Genomic DNA, 22345 nt, shown 5'->3' on the forward strand with positions numbered 1-22345 from the left:
TGGGTTATTAATGTATATGCCTTCCTCTTACATGCTATTAGAACAGAACTCTGTTTGAGGGTATTCAAGCCAAATGTCTCGGTCAAATGCCCCAGTACACCTTAAAGAATACAAAGACATTTTACTAGTGAGAGGAGGCCATTCAGCCCATCATGCTTGTTTAGTTGTTAATCTTGCAAAGAAAATAAATTAGACAAAAGACAACCACTATAATAAAACTGCAAGTACTTTTTATTGCTTTCATGCTGAAACTGTAGCCGTCTGCATTGGCAGACTTGTGCAGTGTGACTTGGAAGCTTCAATTATAGGCACTGTGCTTTAAGAACTTGAACAGAAGAAACTACAGTAAAAGAAAAGTGAATTTTGGGAAAGAGATCGGGGTGGCAATTTGAATGATGTTTCAATAAATTGATCACATTTTCTCCTTTGTTTTTCACTTCTTTAAAAACACTTTCAAGATTTCAGATTGCTGTTGTCATCTGGCTGAAATCCAAAAATAGCTCTACACCAAAGCTTCTTTCTCCAGCATTTGCCATTACAGCTGCAGTATTTTATTTTCCCGGACCACGCAGGGTAGTTGGTCGCTTCCTGTCAAGCGGAAATGAGTAAGCTTAGTTCTAATGCTTTTTAAAAGCACTCAATTAGACTTCTGCTTTAGAAGGTCAATTAACAAAAAAAAAGAATGAGACACTCACAGAATGTAGGGGTAAAATAAAAATATCCAAGTATCGTGGTATATAGTTTTTATACAGTGCTTGCAATACCGTAGGTCCGGTACAGCAATAGATATGCAGATCTTTAGAAGCTACTTCAAGCCAACATCCCTGCCTTCCTTTGCATTATTACCACTAGATCAGGGCAGATACCCCAATTTAGAAACACAAATCTACCTAGCAATACCCTACATGGTTGGATGTGCCAAAACATATAAGCAAAATGAGTCTGAGGTGTTGTGCCATTGTCCTCTCAGGGTCCTGCTGTACTATACTGCCCCTTTGCAGTAATGTCATCTAGTCAACTTGGGGATTACTTTCCTTCCTTATCACTGAACTGTTCCTGAAACTATTTAAAATTGAGTGATTTTGTTCAATCAGTCCTATCAAGCTCATGCTCATTTTACCTTTAAAGTTTTCCAAAGCCTCAGTCTTGTACATACTTTGCTTTTTGTATAAAATTCGATAATGTTTTTTTGTTTTCACGCTCAAGCTCTGTCAGAGGAACGAGATATCCACAAAAGCTGCCTCTTTACCACGTTCAGTATTAAGATTGAATCTGTTTACACATGCGTGTTTACTCTTCTATGTATTCTAAAAGGCCTGGTCACACGGGAGACACACGCCCAGCTTGCTGCCTCATTGGACAATCCCGTCAACATGTCTCCCACCTAGGACTAGTGACGTGCAGTTTGTGAACAACTCGTTATAGCGAATCACGGGAGTGTCGTCTGAATCTGTTCTTTTGATTCACCTAATGAACGAATTGCGTGACGCACAGGAGTCAAGTTACCATATCATATCTTGCAGTAAATCTAAGTATATTAGACACCTTACTGTAAAGACAATAACAAAAAAATGAGTGAGATCATTTCAAACCACAAAACAGAGTTTTGCCATGCTAAGTTTTTTTTTTCTTGTCAAGGTGACAGAGAGAGAGAGAGAAATGTAGCGCTTAAGTAATATTTAATTGTAATGTGTTGCATTTTAAAAATTAAAATTCAAAATCTAATGTCTTGTGACTATTGTTATGTTTTTCCATTCTGGTGGGGACCGAAATTGTTGCAAATCAGAATAAATCTATGGCAGCATTGTGCTTTGGCAACATTTAAAAAAATGTAACTGCCCACCACTACTTATGGCCAGGTTCTATTTTTCAGGCAACACTCAATACAGCCAACAAAAAGCGATAGTCGTGTCAAAGGATAAGGATAGACCATAGTTAGACAGCTATTATGATACTCTGATTCCTGCATTTCATCCAATTAAGTAGTATATAGATATGCAAGTGTTTATGCAGATAAGCGATTGTTAATGTCTACGATTACAATAGAGTTAAGCAATGAATAAATTTCTTCCAATACTAAAAAACACACATGTAGCGTATTTTTAAAAATGTTATTTTAAAAATTTGCCCTGCCATAACATTTAATTTTAAACAGTAAACAAACTGAAAAATAAATCAAATCTGAGGTCTGCCTTTTTGCTCTCGAAAGTCAGTATTGAAAACACTGTTGAGGAGAATGAATACTGATTTATTATGTTTGTCATAGTAAATATGTAGACCTACTAACTAAATATTTCTACTAATGTACACCTTTATTTAACGAAGAAGGACCTACAGGTTTGTTAATGCAATTAGTACATTTTTATATCATAGTCTTCCTACACAGCATGTTTACGTCTCGTGACAAATACGTGCATTATGATTGTGCATACGGTCTCTCATGTGACCATCTCAAACTGCATGGCAACAAAATGTGTTCCTCTTGTTCCCATCCACAAAAGTTGCCAGAGTGACCAGGCCTTTAGGGACGAAAAAGCAGAGGCCGTGACTGCGTGTGGTTCCGTTTGTTCTATCTGTTCGAGACGTAGTTTTTGGCAGAAAGCCAAGCAGACACAGCAAATCCAGTTGATAAAAAAGCACAGCGAAACTGCTTTACCTCTGGAGTCTCTGTCAATCATATTTGTACAGACTTTGTACGCTCATAATCTCAACATCACTGTGCTTTTGAATACAAGTACCAATCGTTACATAAAACATTGCATTATGTTTTTAAACATTGCAATAAATCAAAAGGGAAGTCGGAATGGATATCGAGACTGAAACATTTTTGCTTATTGCTATAGAAGTCGATGAGTCAGACACTTCAAACTTAGCTCTGACGCCTGTCATTTTGAGGTATGTGTTAAACAATCAAGTCGAAGAGGCTTTCCTAGGCTTTGATGATGTCAGCGGTGACAGAACAGCAGTGGAGTTATCCAAGTATGTGTTAAAAGAAATTAGAAAATTACAACTGTGTTCAGAAGCTGGGGGCACAGACTTCAAATGGGACTTCTGCCATGGCATCTGAACTCAATGGATTGCAGGCAGAAATGAAACATCCACTCACTGTTAAGCCCATAAATGAAACCTTGTGCTTTCCCAGTCGGCAGATCATTACAGAATACAAGATATTTTATCCACAATTCCACAAAACGCACCAGACTTCGAGGTAGTGAAACAACACATGCAACAGGCTGTCAAATTGGTACTTGCATTCAATACCAGTTTATACTGTATTCATTTTAAATAATTTCATGTGTTTCCAATAATGTGGCCTGACAGTAATGCCTAATCAGTCATTTCATCCACTGCACATCTCTGGCTTGGACATAGAATAAAAACAGAATAAACTGGAACAAAACTGAATTTATGAAGGACAAACCAGAGAAGATTTATTTGCTATGAAAGAGATTCCTTTTGATACAGTGCCATCTTGTGGTTCATGTGAAAATTCTGTGCTGTGGTTTATTCAGTGTTAAATCCGACACTTCATAAACCATGAAGCCACTCAGAACATTTCAGTACATCTCATTTTGCCTTAAGTGTAGTCTTGTGTACAGTAGACTACCAACTGATAAATTGTAAAGATTAAAGCTAATAGGGCGAAACACCTAAAATGCTACTTTTGGAAAACTGAATTTTTTTTTTTTTTGACAAATACATTTCAGAGCATTATGATGCAATGCAAGGAAGTTTTTTTTTTTTTTTTTTTTTTTTTTTTTACAATCCACGCTTTCAGTGTTGCCCTTGTGGTTAGTTTTATTTTGTATGACTGCGCTGCCAAAAGGCAAAACTGCAATGTTATTTAAAAAAACTTTTGCTTGAGGCGGATGACCACAATGGAGTTGGTCTGTAAAGGCCTGCTTCTATACAACTGAAAGAACCTTGCTGCAGCAATGCCCTGCTTATGAGCTCTATAACATTAACATTTATAGTTACAACAGTATGCTTCCGAAAACACAACAAACAGTACAACGAAACAATCCTTTGTTGCAAAGTGTGTGTAACAAGTAACAGAATGCTCCTGACCGAGGCTGCCATGGTGGTGAAGGGATTTGGAAAAGTGTTTATTTAAAAAAAAAAAAAAAACAAAACAAAAAAAAAAACACACAACACACGTCTCTCTAATGAGATTCAGATTCACACTTAGCATGCCAAGCATTTCTCTTTGGGCATTCATTTTTTCACTTCATCTGAAAACAGCCAAAAAACACAGTTTTGCCCTATTTGCAGGGCAGGGCCAAATTCTGTATTCTATTGTTTTTTTTTTTTATTTTTATTTAAATGAAGCATGGTTTATAAGAAATCAATATGTACAGATACCCTGTATAATACAAAAAGAGTCATTTCTGTACTCTGGGCAACACTCAGCTTTCCCACCCAAGTGACATGGTCAGCTGTACATATTAACTTGTAACTTAGAATCACCTTCGTTTTCCCTTGGCTTACATAAAATAAACCTAAAAATCCTGCTCATCCTCTTTAGAAACAGGTATTGGGTGTTGGTAATTTTTATGTCATGACAAATTATTTCAAACATAACTTTCATAGGAATGTGCAATGTTTAAAATTAAAAGAATAAAATTAAAAAATAAAAAAAGTTACAGGGAGAATCCAATACATCTCCCAAACCCTTCTACAATCTTAAAGTCAATACTATCCAGAGAAGCCTAATAAACACATTGTTTAAAAAGCTAGCGTGATTCAAGTGCAAACATGATCAGGTCTCTTAAACAATTTTAAAATACAAAATCAGATAAACTGAAAAGTAAATACAAACGTTTGACAACATAGACTTCTCAAAATGATTTCGATTTTGCAAAGGAAGTCTCATAGCTGCCCGGCACAATATTTCTAGACAACAAAAGAAAGCAACAGCCCCCCGCCCCCCCCCCAAAATAAAAAAAAAACATAAATTAATTTAATAGGAGTCACATCTATCAAATGATTTTTCAGCAGTGTTTTGTTCACAAAACTGTCTGTACAATAAATCACCATTAACTGGATTTAAAAAACTTCAAATAAATCTTTATGGAACAAATAATAAAAAATACAGCATTCTAAAGCAAAAACATTTATTTTGCATTGCATTGTCACACACAGCAATGGAGAGAACTTTAGGAATACAAACCAAGTAAGAAAAATGTCTTTAAATTTTAAAATTTAGAGTGCTCAACTATTTTACCCCCAATTTAGTGGCAAAACAGTGGCTTTCAACCTTTTCATCTCAAGTACCCGTGTTTCCAGATGAACCAGTAACTGTGCAATCTAAAGTCTGACTGGCACAGAAATAAAAAGATCACCACATAAAAACTGGTGTTTTCAGAACTTAGACATCCATGAAACCGAGTCCTGTCCAACTAAATCCACTGATCACATCAGGTAGTGTGGTTTGTTAGAAGTGTGGGTGCTGTAATACCAAACTACATTTTTCTCCAAAATGCTTTGATGTGTTCTGGCGCATGGACATTACAAATACAGTACTCAGGACAGACTCCTGAAGGGAGTTAAAAACTACTATCAATACTGCTGTACCATATACAATTTCTCAAGCTTCTTGTAAAATGGTGGATCATGGAGCTATGTGATCAAGGCACACATATCTGGAGTGATGAAAATCAGTCAAGTAGAACTTCAGGAGTTAAAAAAAACACACACACACACATCATGATAAATTGTACTTTGTGTTAAGAAACAAAGCCATAAAGTTCATGCCAAGAAGTGCTATATCTTCCATGGGCATATGCTCTACATTTGCCGGGTTGCAAACATAAAATCCAGTGCATGGTAGGGTAATGTCACATTGAAGTCCCACAGTCCTTTCGCTGCTAGGAACTGTAACCAGACTATTTTAATAGTGTTTCTACGCATGAATCCCAAATGAAACCGAACTTCAGTGTGGACGCTTTGAGCTTTTGTGGCCGTCTGTCTTACCCATTTAAATCTAAAACTAGGACAGGAGCATGGGAGGTAGTGGGGCCCCCAGCCAACATGATGCACCCCAAATTTCTCCCAAAAGGCCTGGTTGTACACAGCTATCTGTGGCTTAAGTACTGTACGCGATTGCAAGGACGGGGTAACAGAATGTGTGATATAAATAAACCAAGGTCTCTTCGGAAGGCTGGACTCTTCATTTAGTGAAATAATATTTTACTACTCCAGCACGGAACCTTAGTTTTGAATTCTTTAAATTTGCATGAATGTTTACAGTACTGTACCCTGTCTGGCAGCACTCTTCTTCTCCTCCTCCCTGCTGAGCCGGGCTTGCTGCACCTGGGCCATCTCCCGAGCCAGCTTCTCCTTCTCCAGCTGCAAAGCCTCCATGAACCTGCGGTGCCTCAGCTGGCTCTCCTCCAGCTCCTGCGAGGAGAATGGTGCTAGTTCAATGAAGCTCTTCAGGCAAACTGCAGTGCAATCTAAGGAGACCCCCCTTCTTTTCTCTCTCATGTTAGAGGAGATGGGAGGTCCACTGACTCAAAAATAAAGGCGGGGGTGGGGCAGGGGTGGGGTCCATACATCCAAGTTTAATACAGCATATCTGAAGAGCAGATTATCAAAATTGTCAGGCTAGAAAAAGAAATAAATCAGCCCCCGAAATACAGTAAGTGTTACTTTGCAGACATCCGACATAAAAAGGCATATTCACATAGAACGACACTGGTATGACCATGGCCACATTCATGGAACAGAAATGTCATGCCTATGAAATTGCGTTAAATTCATCTTTAGATCCAATTCCACACTGTTAGTTTGCACACAGGCACCTGTGTGGATGGCTCGGGTGGACCAGTCAGAAGCAGCTTCCCTAGGCGTTTGTGACTCTTATGTTCCATCTCCTTGCGGAGAAGCTCCTGCTTCATATTGAGCTCATCTTCCTGAAAACAAGCAAAGCAACATATAAGTAGATACACTGAAGACGAACAGGGGAAAAAAATAAGCTAAAGCAGCACTACACAGAATCAAAAGTGCGACTAAAGTCGACTCAGCTGCCTCTTGTTCAACTGGGACAGCCGCTTATTCATGATATTTGTCCTTCTCCCGAGGTGTCCTAATAAAGCGGCACAGACTGCACTGATACCGACTCAATGGCAATCTGGTTCACTATTAAAATGACCTAGCTTTGTTCCTAGGTCTCGTAGAAATACTTGCATTCCAGCACTGCATGCAAGCGCCTCTTAAAAACTACAAAGTCCACAATGCACTTGACTGGACTTCCTGCCAAATGCATACTCATAACCAGATTCCACTTCTTACCCTACCCGTTACTGTGAGTTTTGGGGTGCCGACCCTCAAACGAGTCGTGAAACTACGGCCTGACAAGATATAGGCAGGCTCTGGCGTTGGCTAGATCATCAGATTATTCAAATTTAATTTAAACTGATCAAAATAATCCTAGGATTTATTTTTGCTATCCTCGGTACATTAACTAATTAATCCCTCTCCTAATAGTCCTACCCTTGACATTGGCTCATCTCACAGCTGCAAATGACTTTAAAAATAAAATACTAGACATCTGAAATGAGACTCCACAGACCCCTTCTATTAACCAGCACAATTTTACCAACTACACCTATTATTACTACGAGGGCTTTTCCTTTGATTACCTTACAGGAACCGACAGAGCTAGTTCAACATATGAGAGCTATTACATGCTCTCTTGATCCTATTCCTACAAAACTATTAAAAGATGTTTTGGTGTTATTAATACCCACCCATAAAAACGGAGCACAAGGAGGTTAAGTGACTTGCTCAGGGTTATTAATAGTGTTTTAAATAAATGTTGCCTAATCATGTACATTTTTAATGTAGGGAACATAGTCACCCAAATGCTTATAATAAAAACCATGTACAGTTATGTTCTCTTCATTGTAAATAACGCCATTTTGTACAATTTATTTAAAAAATGCTATTAATAAATGAATCATGGTTATAGCACCAGTTCAAGTACTGTATTCTGTAAATATTTCCTGTACTAGTTAAAAAGTATAATGCTTACAGGGCTGTCGGAGCTTTCTTTCAAAAAGGTATCAGCACGGACATTTTAGACAAACCACCTTGTGTGTGTGTGTGTATATATATTTTTTTATTAATTTTTTTTAATAGCGAGAGAGATTACACGCATGCCTGTCTGTCATGTGACTGAACATGGTGAACTCACTGGTTTCTGACTCGACACTTACGAGTGAGTACAACACACTGCCTGATGCAAATGAATCGCAAAATATTAAACTTTGTGATCAATTGGCCGATCCTGTAAAAATCGCAAAGTAGAACACATTGCCCGATGCGAGTGAAAAATTGTGTCGCCATTGATGGCATCAGGCAGTGTGTCCAGGGCTTTACATACAGGATCTTCCACTTGTACATGCCCTATATGCAACTCTCCTGGGGTCAATAAATTACAGCAAGGCTTCACTTTACCACAAACAACTCACCTCACGCACAGCAGTTATGTTGAAGTGACGTATAAACCTGAAACTTGAGTTAGTATAAGAAATCCGTACTGGCGGATGACACTTTCCTTCGAGCTATCCAGAAATTCTAGTTATCCCATAGAAAAAGACTGTGAGACTTTGGGCCGGGGCAAACAAGATTTGGATAGTTCTCCACAAATGTGAGTAATGCAAGTTTGACATGTGGACTCTGCTGTATTTAATAAACCAGTACTGAATTGCTGAAAAGGCCCTGCCCAGTGTTTAAATTGTTGTCTAGTTTACAAAATTAACGTGGCAGCCTTATCCCTGGTGTTTTTGTACAACACTGACCATGTCTTTCTGCAGCTCCCGGATCCGCTCTTCGTAGAAGCAGCGCTGTGCTGACAGTTCTTTCTGCGCCAGCTCTCTTGCAGTCTGCAGCTCCTGCATCATTTCCTGCTGGGCCTGCACTCTCGCCTCTTCAATTTCTGCTTCAATCCTAAAAAAAGGGCAGAAATTAAAGACTCTCATTAAGACCCTTTGATTCGTATTAAGGGAACAAAGAGGGCACTTCATGAACATGGGAGTACTGTAGTTATTCCACAAATGAGGATGGCTGAATAACACAGCACTGAGTAATTTGTTCATAAAGTACATTGTAGGAATTACTTTTATCTCAAGCGCTGCATCTGCTTAGTAAAACGCAGTATAATCTGGAATTACTAAAATAAAGATTTGAACACTTGTGTACGTGTGTGAAAGAGTTGTGGGGAATTCACCGACACAAATTGTCTTTTGAAACACCACTGGGGTGCACAGATTTATTTTTGCCCGCAGAGGACGCTCTTGTCCATGGCCTGAATACCGACAGCAGTAATTCGGACCACAGGGTTACCAACACAGATAGAACAATTCAAGTGCACATGCAAGTGCTGAAAACTATATTCCATAACCAAAAGCAAAAAAGAGAAAATAAAACACAGCAATAAACCTACAAATAAAAAGGTGCTGCTTCTGGCAGTGTTCCGTAGCTGCCGTTACTCAATGCGGCTCTGGTATTATTTGTGCGTTGCTGTTCCCTCACTATAACTCGGGGTTGCCCAGACCTCCCCAGGTACTTCTACACATCCCACTCGGGTACATAATAATCAATCCCATTTATCTAGAAACGGCTGTGTTCCTCAACCACTCTTGCCCCTTTTCCATCTCCAGACACTGGCATTCTACTATGGATTTAAATCCAGGGTTTCTTTGTTTGTCAACACAGCTCCAGCGGTCCATTCCTAAAAGGGTAAGACCAGGGAACTAGCAATTGGTTATTTTTATAGGACTAGCGACCCCCCCAGGCCCACCTTCTGACCACTCAGAGGAGGAGAGACCACAAACGCTCACCCAACCTCTCCATGTCACTGCAGTGTTTGACAGGCGGATCCTATGGGGCTACCGACTTCCCCTGCAGGATCGTGATCGTCAGATAGCCAGCACAGATCTTGCGCTGCTACAAAGATGCAATAGATTGCTTCCCTAATTCTAATCATCCTACCTTTGCTTCTGGGATTCAACCAGCTCATTCTTAGCAAATTCAAAGTCCTGCAGCATCTCTTTACAAGCGACTGGCCCCTCAGAAGCTCTGTGGCCATTCTGAACTTCCACCGGGTGGTTGAAACGGAAATAATGCTCTCCACCAAGAATCACTCTGTCTCCCTGGATTAAATATAAGAGGGAAGAGTTTAACCATGCATCCACGAGTTCAATGCACAAAAAACACTTTACTACTGCATAACGAGTACTAATACAGTAGGACAAGCGTCTTTCACGTTCAACTGAACTAAATCCATATGCCACCCAGAATACTTTATATTCGCTGAGAATCAAAAGGACAGGGGTTTGACGTCCAGTCAGTTATATTATGGCCAAGATGTTAACTAGCTGTTAATTATCTTATTACCCCTCAGCCATAGTCTGCACGGCTTTAATAATTATGCGTGACTGCCAGCGAATTCAACAATTACTAGCTGACGTTCACACATTCCCACAAGGTATGGTGAAACAACAACAAATAATGGTCAGACAGCACCTCACTCGTCCTGCCAAACAATACAAAAACATTCAGCGTCATAATACATAAATCACAATAAACAAATACACATTTATATGCATAGCTTTTCATCTGCACTGCCACAGTCACTGACATGGCATTAAAAAGGATATTAAAATCACACTTACATGATGCAAAGTGACGGGCTCCGACAAAAGACCTCCATTTACATAAGTCTCGGCATCTGCAACTGGGGTTAATGTGACAGTTCCTTGCTCGTTTGTGATCAGACTGTGAAGTTAAACAGTTCCAACATGAAGCTCACAAAGTTCAAAACCAATCTCCTGGCAGATGCAAAGGGCAACTTATAGCAGTATCTGACGTGCAATAGTAATCTATTTACTAATCACCGACCCGACCCCCCCCCCCCCCGCCCCACCACCTTTAGCATGTTGTTTCTTTATGCAACATGCTCCCATATTACTGCTGTTCTGTTCCGATAATGAGTGGCTTATTTTTTTGTAGAGCAAACTACATTTGGTTTATTCATTCAAGAATAAACTACAAAACAGAATATAATGCTCCAGTTAGAACACCACTTTGAATACTGTCCATTTCTGTTCTCCTGTACAACACAACCCCACATTATTACGCTTAAGGTACACACAAGGGCAACTGGCTCATCCTTTGACTTGACATTTATAAATGTATGGCCTACCAGGAAGTAACAACAACCAAAACAAAAAGAACATCAAAAAACAATTAGATTCTGTTCATTGAAATTGGATCCCTTTTGGAGGTGCAAATAGTGTGCCAAGAAGAGATGGAAGACCTCTTCATTCCCAAAACCCCACCTGCCAAAACACACACAAAGGGATGGCTCCAAAGACCTCTTCTCATTCCCCAAATCCTGCCCCTCAACACACATGACAAGGGATGGCTCCAAAGCCTCTTCATTCTCCAAATCCCCCCCCCCCCCCCCCCAGCAGACCATTGGTTTACAGATAAAGATGTACTGCAAGTAGTAAAAAATAATAAAAATGAACATGCTTCTAAAACAATGAAAAAAAGCACTTAAATACAGCAATTCCCCATTACACTTCAATGCAAAACTCAGGCCACTTGTTTGTTTCTATTGTTTTCTGAACTGATTTTGCTTTCACGTTGGAATAAACAAGCCTAACTCAGTTTGCATGCCCAAACAAACAATCTCAGACCGCTCCCTGTTTAGAACAAACACTGAAGGAGACCAAGTTTGCTGGATGGTTTGTTTGAAAGTACACATGAATTCCATGAACAACCCGAAGTGTGAAAGGGGGCCTGGGGCTGCAGGATTTACCAGTGGCTGTCTGCAATGAGCGCTCCGGTCAGCTGGATGTCGTACTTCGAGTCAACCATGTGTCTCCCAACTTTAGTCTGCCCTTCTTTAATGATGTATAGCAGCATCTCAGAGAGCTGGGGGTCCTCATTCAGACTCACCAGATTGGGAAGCCTGTTGTCCACTTTGAAAGAGACGCCCGCCTTCTGCAACATAGAAAGAAAGCCTGCTTACATCAAGACCAGTGGGTAACCAGGCTTTTTCCTCCTATGCTCCTAAGCTGAGGAGCACACTTCCTTCTGAGATCCGTGATTCTCAGTCTCTGTCTATTTTTAAATTCCACCTCAAAACTCATTTGTTTAAATTGGCATTCTTATGACACTTACGGTCATTGCATTTTTAATTCAAATTGTTTTAATATAATTTGTATGTTGTATTTATTTTTTTTCTGTTTTCACTTTTGTTAAGTGCTTTGCGATATTTATGAAAGGCACTTTATAAAAAGAAAGATGATTATTATTATTTACAGCAAGGCCTTAAACATCTCATTAGAACAAAAACTCTCAAGAGAGAAGTGATGTAGGAGGTTAACATCAATGAAAAGAAATGGATGGCAAAGGCAAGTAGAATGAGTTGGGTTGGGTGGAGGATGGAGAGGCGTGGTGTGGGGACCCAAGTAAAATAAGATGGATTTGGGTAGGGGATGGAGGGGATGGTGCTGGGACCCCCATCACTGTCGAGATTTCCCGAGGTGTCGTGGGCTAGGTCGATGAAACACTGGAGACTGGAGGCGCTCATTTGGTGACCTCTGTGAAGTGCCCTATCCAGCCAATTCCAGATGGTTGCCATGCTGAGGCGCTCTTGAAAGTCCATAGGATCATATATCAAGAATGTTACCACCATGCCAAGTTTCTACCACTTGGCTGTGTGGAGAGGAGCACTGGTTGGCGTCCTGGTTGTGTGAAGGGATTCCAGAGGAACGCTACACTGGATCTGGCGCTCCCTCAGGTTTCTGTGAATCTCTTCTCATTGTGCTGCAGCGAGCGCTACTGGCCAGCCAACACCTGCAAGAGTTTCTAGGTGCAAGAGGCAGTTGGCTGGATAGTGAGATTGGAGGATTCCCACTGGCCTTCAATTCTCCTGAGCTGTTGTAGGGAATTGGTGAATTTAGGGAATGTAATTGGACATAAACTGGAGAGAAAATCTGGGATTAAAACAATGTCACTAACCTGAAGTTCTCTGGCTTCCTCAAGTTTACACTGCTCAGCCCTGGCAAGATTTTCTTTCCATTCCCTACGAAGAAACGGTTCCTTCAAAATTATTTCAAATTACTCTGTTTCAACAAGGGCTTAAGCAATGACATAAGCTATTTGGAGAAGCTCAATTTAAAACCTGGAGGTGGTGTTCAAACAAGGAGCTGATAAATTAGTTTAGGCACACTACGTACTGCTGTGCCTCTGTCAGTTTCTTCTCCTGCTCCAGAAGCTTTTGCTTTAGCGACAGTATCTCGTGAAGGCTCGAGTCAGACTTCATCAAATCTGTTCCTTGGCTACATCGCTGGAATGCTCGGAGCTTCTCAATTTCTGCTTTTAGCTCTGGTGGGGGTAGGGGTGTACAAAAATTAAACATTAAACGTTTAAGATTCATATTTTCCTATTTCATTTTACACCCCTCACACCCTGAAGGCTTTACCTCGAATAATCCTCGCATTGGAGTCTTCATTGACTTTGGCCACGTTAATGATGCTGCGTGCTTGTTTCGCATAGCGCAGAGTGCTCAGGGTTTCCTCCATGTTCACTGCTGCTGGGCTCACCGTCGCCAGCATTGCAGTCTTGGAATTTCCCCCAAGACTTTCCTTTAAAAGCCTGTGTAACAAAATAAAACAAATACAAACATTAGTGATACATAAAAAGAAAAAAATCGCTTCAAAAGGAATTCGCCATTTTCCTTGTCCTTATGATATTTGCAATCATACAGAGTAGTTCTTGGTTCTGTTGGTCCAGTAAAGTTATTTCTCTCCATCTGCCTTTAAACTTGTTTTGAGTTTATCCGCAGAGCACTCGGACTTCCTTGTTCCGATCAAACCATGCAACAGTGTGAAGGAATTGGAATTTATATTTTTGCGATTGTTCAACTGCTTTCATTTGACATCAATTAAATTTACTAGCGGTGACTTCAATGTAACTAATTTGAGCATAAGCACAACTAGAAGAGGGGTTTCATTCCTGTGTTTAGTAGTTATTCACAATCTAAGTGCATCTTTTCTTTGTGTGTCAGGTTTGAAAAATATTAGCGGATATTAGGATAATAACTGCACATTCAAATTTAAAAACAGGTTGGATTAAATGACTTCTAGTAATTAAAGCATGAGGTACAGTCCTATGTATTTAAAAAAAGTTTCCTACAAATCTTCATTTTTCACAGCAGTGCTAAAGTTAATGAAGCCACGTTCCAAATCACAGGTCCACCTTAAATAAGCTCCATATTTGTAAAAGGTTGCAAGTAAAAAAAACAAAACAAAAAACACACAATTGTTTAATGAATGTAAATACTTCTAAAAACAATACTGCAGTAAGGCTGAATCATTTAGGCATTCTGCATGCTCATCAAGAAATACTGGCCCTTTTTTAATAATTTTGAAATAAGCAATAGTATTTGGGAAATTCTGATTTTACTGTGAAAGGGCAGAACACCAGCAAAACAAGGTAATACAGCCTAGTCCTGCGGTAGAAACGTCAACGGTCCTTTACCTGGTCGTGCTGAACTCAAACTTTATAAATTCTTATTCCAACCTACCCCCACGTTTTAGCCATGGTTACACTAATGAATGTGAGAAGCTCATTTCAACAGAATACTGCAAATTGCAATTTTGATCAATGTGTGGGAATCGATTAAAATTAAATGGGAATTGGGACCTGATACACTGACACCATTAGGTATATTTAACAATCTATGTATGTGCATGTCATTAGCACATTAGTAGACAGTACAATGGTAAGCGCTCTTGTACTTTCTAAACACTATTCGTTTATTGTATAGTTTGAGAAGGGGAAGAGATTGGTCTCACCAGGTTAGCAAAGAGTCCCTGTATGGAATGAAGTGCTTCTTCTTGGACTGCGATGCTTCAGAAAGAGCACTAATCACCCTGCCAAGAGTCATCAAGGATCTGTTTATATTGGCTCCTTCCTGAAACAGAAGACACAGGTAAATCACAATGAACACATTACTCAAGTGCTGGATAATAGTTTGTCATGTGCAATACAAACAAAACACACACACACACACAAAAAAAAAAAAAAGGCTATACATGTGTGACAGGGTGCCCCGTCCCTGTGTGTATTTTCTGTTGTCTGTATTATTGTAGTGGTGCAGGGAGTGTGGGTTATGTAACACAGGTGATGTAAAATGTACATTTGTATTTAGGCACAGGGAAATGCACAACCACTTCACACGCAGATTAAAACAGGTATTTGTATGGGGGTACGGGAAGTGTACAATTACTCCACGTGCAGACTGTGCCAAGATTCAACTGAATGATTGGTTAGCAAATCGGGTCTCTGCACAGCTGTATAAAACAATGAATGTTTCACACACATGGGGTTGGGTGTACAGAGAGGAGGTACGAGAGAGAGAGAGAGAGAGAGACAGAGAGAGGAGAGATAGAAAAAGAACACAATTACTACAGGTGCTGGAAGAACCAGTGCGTGACTTGTTTATCTATTTGTTTAGCCAATGTGTCATTGTTTGTTTAAACGTTTTGCTTATTTACAATAAATATGCGCTCTGTATACCTCGCAATCCTGACTGTTTGTGATCCTTCCTGGTCTGACATCACCCTACAACCATCCATGTCACAACATGGCAATACTGCATATGTTTAGATTTAAAAAATGAATAAATAAAAATATGAAGCTTTTTGCATTTAGACATTTGAACATCATTTAGGGGTTTGTTCTCAAAAAAGCATGTAAACCCTGTGCAGCCTGGATCTACGCACTTGTTGCGAGGCACGAAACCCGCTCCCCCACAATATGCGCACACATACAGAAATCTCTGCCGCGCAGCTGGTTGTGGGCTCCAGACTCTGGAGTGCAAATATGGTTTGAACAAAGACATGCCTCTGAATGGCTAAATAAAGGTGCCCAGAGCTTGCGTTTGACTAGCATTTCTCACACAACTAACAGTATAACATGTCAACTATAATTTGAGCTATAACATTTGTTTTAAAGAGCGAAAGAACATTTATTTTCAACAACAACCATAAGTCGGGCCAAAAAATACTTTGCTGAAAGTATGCTGAATAAGTGAAAGTAGGTTAAATACACAAATCAAAACACATTTTGGAGAATGTTACAGTATTGTATTAGCAATGCAAGAAAACACCCACAAAAAAACAAACCCATCACTATTTTGTAACATCTTAAATTGAATGATATATTTAATTGTACAGCTACACAGAAGCACACCGACAACAGTAATTGCAGATATGCAAAGCGACCGTCATCACTCACACAAGGGTTCACATAACACTCCCAAAATATTCTGCTGATTTCACACAGTGGCGACGTTTCAACACAGAACAACCGGCTTCTTCCGGCTAAAAAATCTTGTGGTTTTGTATCACAGTACTTTTGCACCATTATATGACGATAAATGCAACCCTTCAGTGATAAAAAAAACAAAACAGTTTCAGTTAAGCAGGCATATTTGTGCTTGTAAAAAACGAACAAACTTGAAACACCACACACTTGTCAGCTTAGTTTCACGATCACAACAACACTGCTACCTTAGTTTTGTAAATTAGCCCTTGGCTCATTGACAAATATACCATGTTGGATTGCAATAGGATGATGGCTGACTACCTGGAGAAAAACAAAAGCAGGCAACTGCAGCAGCTTCACTGGAGGAACGAATTAACGTTTTTATTTTTTATTTTTCCTAGTTCCTAAAAACAAACGCAAAACGTCAGAGTTTGAAATGAAACAGAAGTAAACACGTACATTGCTATAAAATAAAAATTAACAGACAACACAAAAAAGTTAATAGTTTATTAGTATTATTACTAGCAATTGTTTCACATAACTTGTGTTTTAATCATAAATTGTGGTTGTCTTTAACTGTGTTTACTACTCATGGCCACTAAGCTGAAGCTCCTACACGCCCCTTACTCCTGCTCTCAGGCCAAGTAGTTTATGCGTGGCGTCTCCTCGTCTTTTGCTGTTTCAGAATGTTAATATCTTCCGCGTATCTGTGGGAATCCTTATTTTTTACCTAAACCACGCCCACTTAAGCTTGCGCGCCCTGAAGCACGTATCGTTGTTCCAGATGTGTGTGCGATTCTCACTCTCGTTCCAGAATGTGAATAGCAGCTCTGACCCTGTGTAAACCGTTCTTTACGCAGCACACATGTCCTTTGACAATATGCTAATATATACACTACAAAAAAAAAAAAAAAAAAAGCACTTCAACTATTAGTTTAGTACAGAGGCTCATTAGATTAGGGATGGCAATTTTGGCCGGGGGTGGGGCACTTCAAGTTTTGGTGAGCTGTCGGGGGCCATACACAAAATGATTTGATTTGTCTGCATTTTAGACTAACAGCAGCTTTAGTCAACTGTTTTGTTAGGCATTTATTGTATAAGGAACTGTGACATGGATTCGTGTTGTCACCACGGCAGAAGCAGGCAGACAAGCAGGTTCTATTACTGTTCACACTAGTATGTTCAATAACTGTTGCTTATTTTGTCTACATCCGTCTTTTTTTTCCCCCCCATATTTTTGATAGTACATTCACAAATATATGTCCTACCGCCAATTAGCTTAGATTAGTTATCGTACAATGGAAACGATTATGCTACGTACAGAATATTGGGGTGAGAATTGGCCTGGGCTAATGTTCACCTTCCCAGAAGAGTACCGGGGTAAGAATTAGCCTAGGACAGAACTCACCTGGGGTGAGAACTAGCCTGTAACACTGGATAGTGCCAACCAGTCTGTGTGTGTGAGAGAGTGAGAATGTGGTGACATCACTGAGCAGGGCATTCGATGGGTCAATGGGTGAAGAGCGGGCTCAGGCAAGAGAGAAGGAGAGAATGCGTCTTTAAACAGGAGGAAAACTAATTCAGTTTGAGTGAAGCAAGCTGAGTAGGAGTGAAGTTCAGTTTGTGTTTGGAGCAGCTGTTACTGTTTTGTGTGTGTCACCAATACCCACCAGCACTCCCATGAATAGTAGACTGCTGTTACAGTAACTTGGTCATAAATGACTTGAAACTGCAATACAAATCATGAACAAAAAGCCCCTTCCCTTGCAGTCATAAATTCAGTTTGTTCATGTGGCCCAAAATGCAAAAACAGAAAGCCAATCTGCATCCTTCAGCTATGGGAAATCCAAATCTTTCTCTTATGTCCAAAAACAAAAGCACTCTCCGCTCTCAGTTCCAAAACTTTTCCCAAACTAAGCCATCTGACATCGGTGTGGCACAGAACATCCATGTGCTCGGTTTCAGATTCCTCAAGCTAAAACTTAGAAAATCGCCTGTGGTTTAATCCTCTCGCTTGAATGTAACTGACAACTTCTGTAATCATGTCCACGACATTTTCTAGTTTTAGAACACAATCAGGAGGGCCTCTTGGTGAATAATGCATTGTAGAAAAACAATACTCTGTTCTGGATTTGTTTCCTGGACCTGGTCTTTAATTCTTTTCAGCAAGCCAACATGTTTGCCAGTCAGGTCTAGTCAAACTTCACAATTTTTTCCACTCCACTCCTAATTTTGAGATGCACCGATTTTGTGCCTCCAATAAATCTTTTCCCACTGTCGTGCCTTTCATTGTCTGCATCGATGCCAATTTTTCTGTGAGCTCAAAGTTTTCGGTGATACCTCAAAAGAAAATCAACTGAGCCGTGTCTTTCACATCACAGCTTTCATTGAACGCCAGTGCAAAAATGTGAGAAATTGTTTACTTTTCAACTGCAGGTTCTAGGCGATATCCTCAACATGTCTCACAATGGTTCGCCTTGAAAACTGATGTTCGAACTGCTTTTTCTTGTCTGGGCACAACAGACAGAGTCAACCATGTATTCCTTTATAAATTCTTCAGGAGAATGGTTTGCTGTTCTTGCCGATTGTGTGCAGTCACTTAGCCCACTCTCGTAATCCCCTCCAGTGCCGCTGATAGCTTTGTGAACAGGCTTTGCTCTTTTTGCATTCTCACAACCACCTATCCGCTTTCTTTGCTTTTTTTCAGCAGAAAAGTCAATATGTACGTGCACATTTGCTCTCACAATGCCGATTTAAAATGCATTCTTTGAACACTGCCACTTTTTTTGCAAATTAAGCACACAGCTTTTCCACACGTCAGTCAAAAAATATTTTGAAGTCCATTCTTTGCTGAATATTTGGCACTGCATCTACTTTCTTCTTTTGATAAACTCCTCTTCCAATTCACACCCAGTTCACGAGAGAACAACAATTAGCACCTTGGCACTCAAACACTGCACTGTTACAATGCCAGGATCAACCCATCAGTCTTTACACCACTACGCTAAACCATGGCTTGCGTAGGGACATAGTCATGTCAGACGAGATGAACTGGAGCGAGGCACAAATCCTACACAAATACCTGAGAGACGCGTTTTTTTTAATTCTCCTGTCTGCCGTTGGGAAACATAATTACATATTCCTTTTGCTAGATAGTGGTAGGCCACATAGAATCCTTTGGCGAGCCGTAATTTGCCCACTGCTGCGTTACAGCCACAAAGAATTATTTCGTTTTTATAAGATAATTGTGTTATTTCACAATTATTGCATTATTTCATAATTACTGCGTTATTACAAGACAGTTTTCATCTGCAATACAGATGTCACAGTGCAGCAGAAGTGAAGTGCAGCTGAACAGTGAGACTCTGAAGCACCTCTATTACAGTTCCCTCAATGTAACACATACAGCCCATATAAAAGCTAATTGAAGACTGAATGGGAATTAGCAAAACTCCTGATTATGAAAACGCATTAATGATTGCGAAAATGCAGTATTATTTTGATAATCTACCAAAAAATGTTGATAAAAGTCAACACTAAATATATGTGGGGGGGGGGGGGGGGGGGTACTAAAATTGTGACGCAAGGCCCAGCCTGGATAGTCTCATATGACAGGTTAGTTATTAAGGTCATTTCAAGCAAGTGAGAGGACTTTCTATCAACCCTCAATAATACCCCTGATATTTAACCAGTACTTTAAAATACATTGCATCACAAGATAAGTGGTTCTTTATGTCATGTCAACTCTAAAAGTGGGACATATAGCAAGTGCAGACATACAGAAGCCACCACTATAGTCTCATTGGGGGTATGTAAAGAGTACACAATCTCATATTTCACCTAGCAGCCAGGACCATGGGAGTCATCACGATCACTGAATCGACCATGGCAGTCTCGCCACTGTACACACTTAAGTCTTTGGTATTCACATACAGCATATCTCTGCAAATGCTTCAAAACCAGTTCAATAAACATTATTCCTGACCTTGAGTCTCATTCCAGTGGTCTGACCCGATGAGGACCGCTCACTTCCTGCCAGGTCCACCAGGTTGACATGACTCCTCACAGTGTGGTTGTGAGCCTCGCCATCTAAAGTCTCTCTCTGGAACACAATCGAAACAAACCCCACTGAGAATGCCTGTTTATTAAACAGGGGCATTTCTCAAAACGGTTTTGTTATTAGCATTGTGTGGGAAACAGGGGTTACATTCTGCTTGGTTTCATAAGCTATAACAGAGCTTCATGATGTTAGATTTTTTGATTCCCTACATATAATTCTTTAAGAAGCTGTTGCTCTCTTTTAAAATAAATACATAAAGTAACTGTTTAACTCAAAGCACCTTAACACAAAACTTGTGAAAATAGATCAATTACAAGAAGAATCACATGAACACTGAAGGGACAGAACATGTAAATGAAGTCACCAATTAAAAGAATGCTGATCAGTTTAGCTTTTTCATTGCACAAGAATATAGCAGTGTAAAGCTCGAAAAGGCTTTGAGACAATGCAAAATTACTGTGGTCCTGTATAGAATTTGCAACGCTCCCGGTGGGATCCCCAGCAAAGATTGGCAAACTGGCAGCCAGGACATGACCCTGTGCTCCCTGACTGAATTCCTTTTACTTGTTACCTGAACTCAGGCTTCCAGAGGGGTCATGATTGAAAGGCTGCTGAGCTAGCCTGCTTTGTCGCCAAGCCCCTCTGAATCCCACCAACGGTCTTTACCTTTGTCTGCGTCACCACCATTGTAAAGACAGAGTGAGACCGGGAGCTCTTGTCATTCATTCCAGTAGCGGCTGTAGCTCTCTGCTTGTTTCCCAACTCTAGCCAGCCCTGCAGAATAAGAGCAAGGATCCCACGGTTACACTGTGGAAACGTCAGTTACTTTGCTAACCCTGGCACCTGCATTGGGAATATACCATTCTACACCCGCAGTGTCTTTGCCTCGTCGAGATGTTTGCACTAACTCAGGAAGGTCTCTCTCTCTCTCTCTCTCTCTCTCTCAGATGATGTAAGTTCTATTATATGTGTAAGTTAAAGACTTTTCTTTTTAATATACCGTAATGTAGTACAGATACAAGTCAACTTCACCTGGCTTTGCATGGCCACTCAGAGCACTGTTGGATTTTAAGCGAGTGAATTGCTTTCTCATCACCTTCCAACATTACTATCGAACTTACTATGTGCTTAATGGAATTTACAGTTCTAAGCAAACACCCATTACCATCCATTGATTTTACTGTACTTTAACTGCTCTTTGTAATGTGATACTTTGTATTGTGATATTATATAACAACTGTAAGCGGCTTTGGATAAGGGTGCCTGTTAATAAATAAATACATAAATACTATCCACCCCATGAGAAAGATAATTGATCTACATTTACACCATCTACAATAGCAACAGCTGTCACCTCACTGTAACCCAGCCAGGGGAATGCGATGGGTTTTTACTGCTATACAGTATTAGACTGTTTGCAATCAATTGTGCAAAACATGAAACATATGTAGTGCATGTTAGACCTACCTGCACATCTGTGAAAGAGCCAACTACGTACCTGTGAGAACAGACGTGCAGCAAAATATGAATAATCGTAAGACATTTGTTACAATATTACAAATACAACATGATATCCATATGCTGTGCCCTCCAGCAAACACGATGTCAGTGTTCCCCCGGCTCCCCACCACCAATGCTTCACTCAGCGTGTCAATCAAATCCGAACACTAGAATCAGCTCCCCGGGGGCCCTAGTTGCAACTTCATCAAGATATTGAAAGGATCAAGAGCTCATCTGCTTTGGCACTAGATATGAAGCAATGGCTTCATTAGACTGGGATTTCTAACTTAAAATTGAATTTTAAGTACAATATAGGGTGAAAAGAAAATCCATCATCTAAAAAGGTGTACAGTAACTAAGGTTCCCTTTCAAGTACGAATGTAACCATTACCGCATGGATATTTACCTCCTAAAGACCAGAATGCTAAATATGAT

General features: G+C 40.0%; 1 protein-coding gene across 1 annotated transcript in view; it reads right to left on the minus strand.

Annotated features, from left to right (window-relative positions):
• The window catches only part of LOC121303530 (kinesin-like protein KIF14), a 34841-nt gene that overhangs the window by 5910 nt on the left and 6586 nt on the right, over positions 1 to 22345 (minus strand). The window contains exons 6-18 of the mRNA XM_041234284.1: positions 21878 to 21908; positions 21077 to 21184; positions 20336 to 20452; positions 14877 to 14995; positions 13502 to 13674; positions 13257 to 13404; positions 13039 to 13102; positions 11831 to 12015; positions 10680 to 10782; positions 9997 to 10157; positions 8805 to 8952; positions 6804 to 6914; positions 6258 to 6399 (exon numbers count right to left, since the gene is read on the minus strand). Of these exons, the coding sequence (XP_041090218.1) occupies positions 6258 to 6399; positions 6804 to 6914; positions 8805 to 8952; positions 9997 to 10157; positions 10680 to 10782; positions 11831 to 12015; positions 13039 to 13102; positions 13257 to 13404; positions 13502 to 13674; positions 14877 to 14995; positions 20336 to 20452; positions 21077 to 21184; positions 21878 to 21908 (1610 nt within the window). The remainder of the gene's footprint in view (positions 1 to 6257; positions 6400 to 6803; positions 6915 to 8804; positions 8953 to 9996; positions 10158 to 10679; positions 10783 to 11830; positions 12016 to 13038; positions 13103 to 13256; positions 13405 to 13501; positions 13675 to 14876; positions 14996 to 20335; positions 20453 to 21076; positions 21185 to 21877; positions 21909 to 22345) is intronic.

Source organism: Polyodon spathula, chromosome 33 (assembly GCF_017654505.1).
Source record: "Polyodon spathula isolate WHYD16114869_AA chromosome 33, ASM1765450v1, whole genome shotgun sequence".
Taxonomy (NCBI): domain Eukaryota; kingdom Metazoa; phylum Chordata; class Actinopteri; order Acipenseriformes; family Polyodontidae; genus Polyodon; species Polyodon spathula.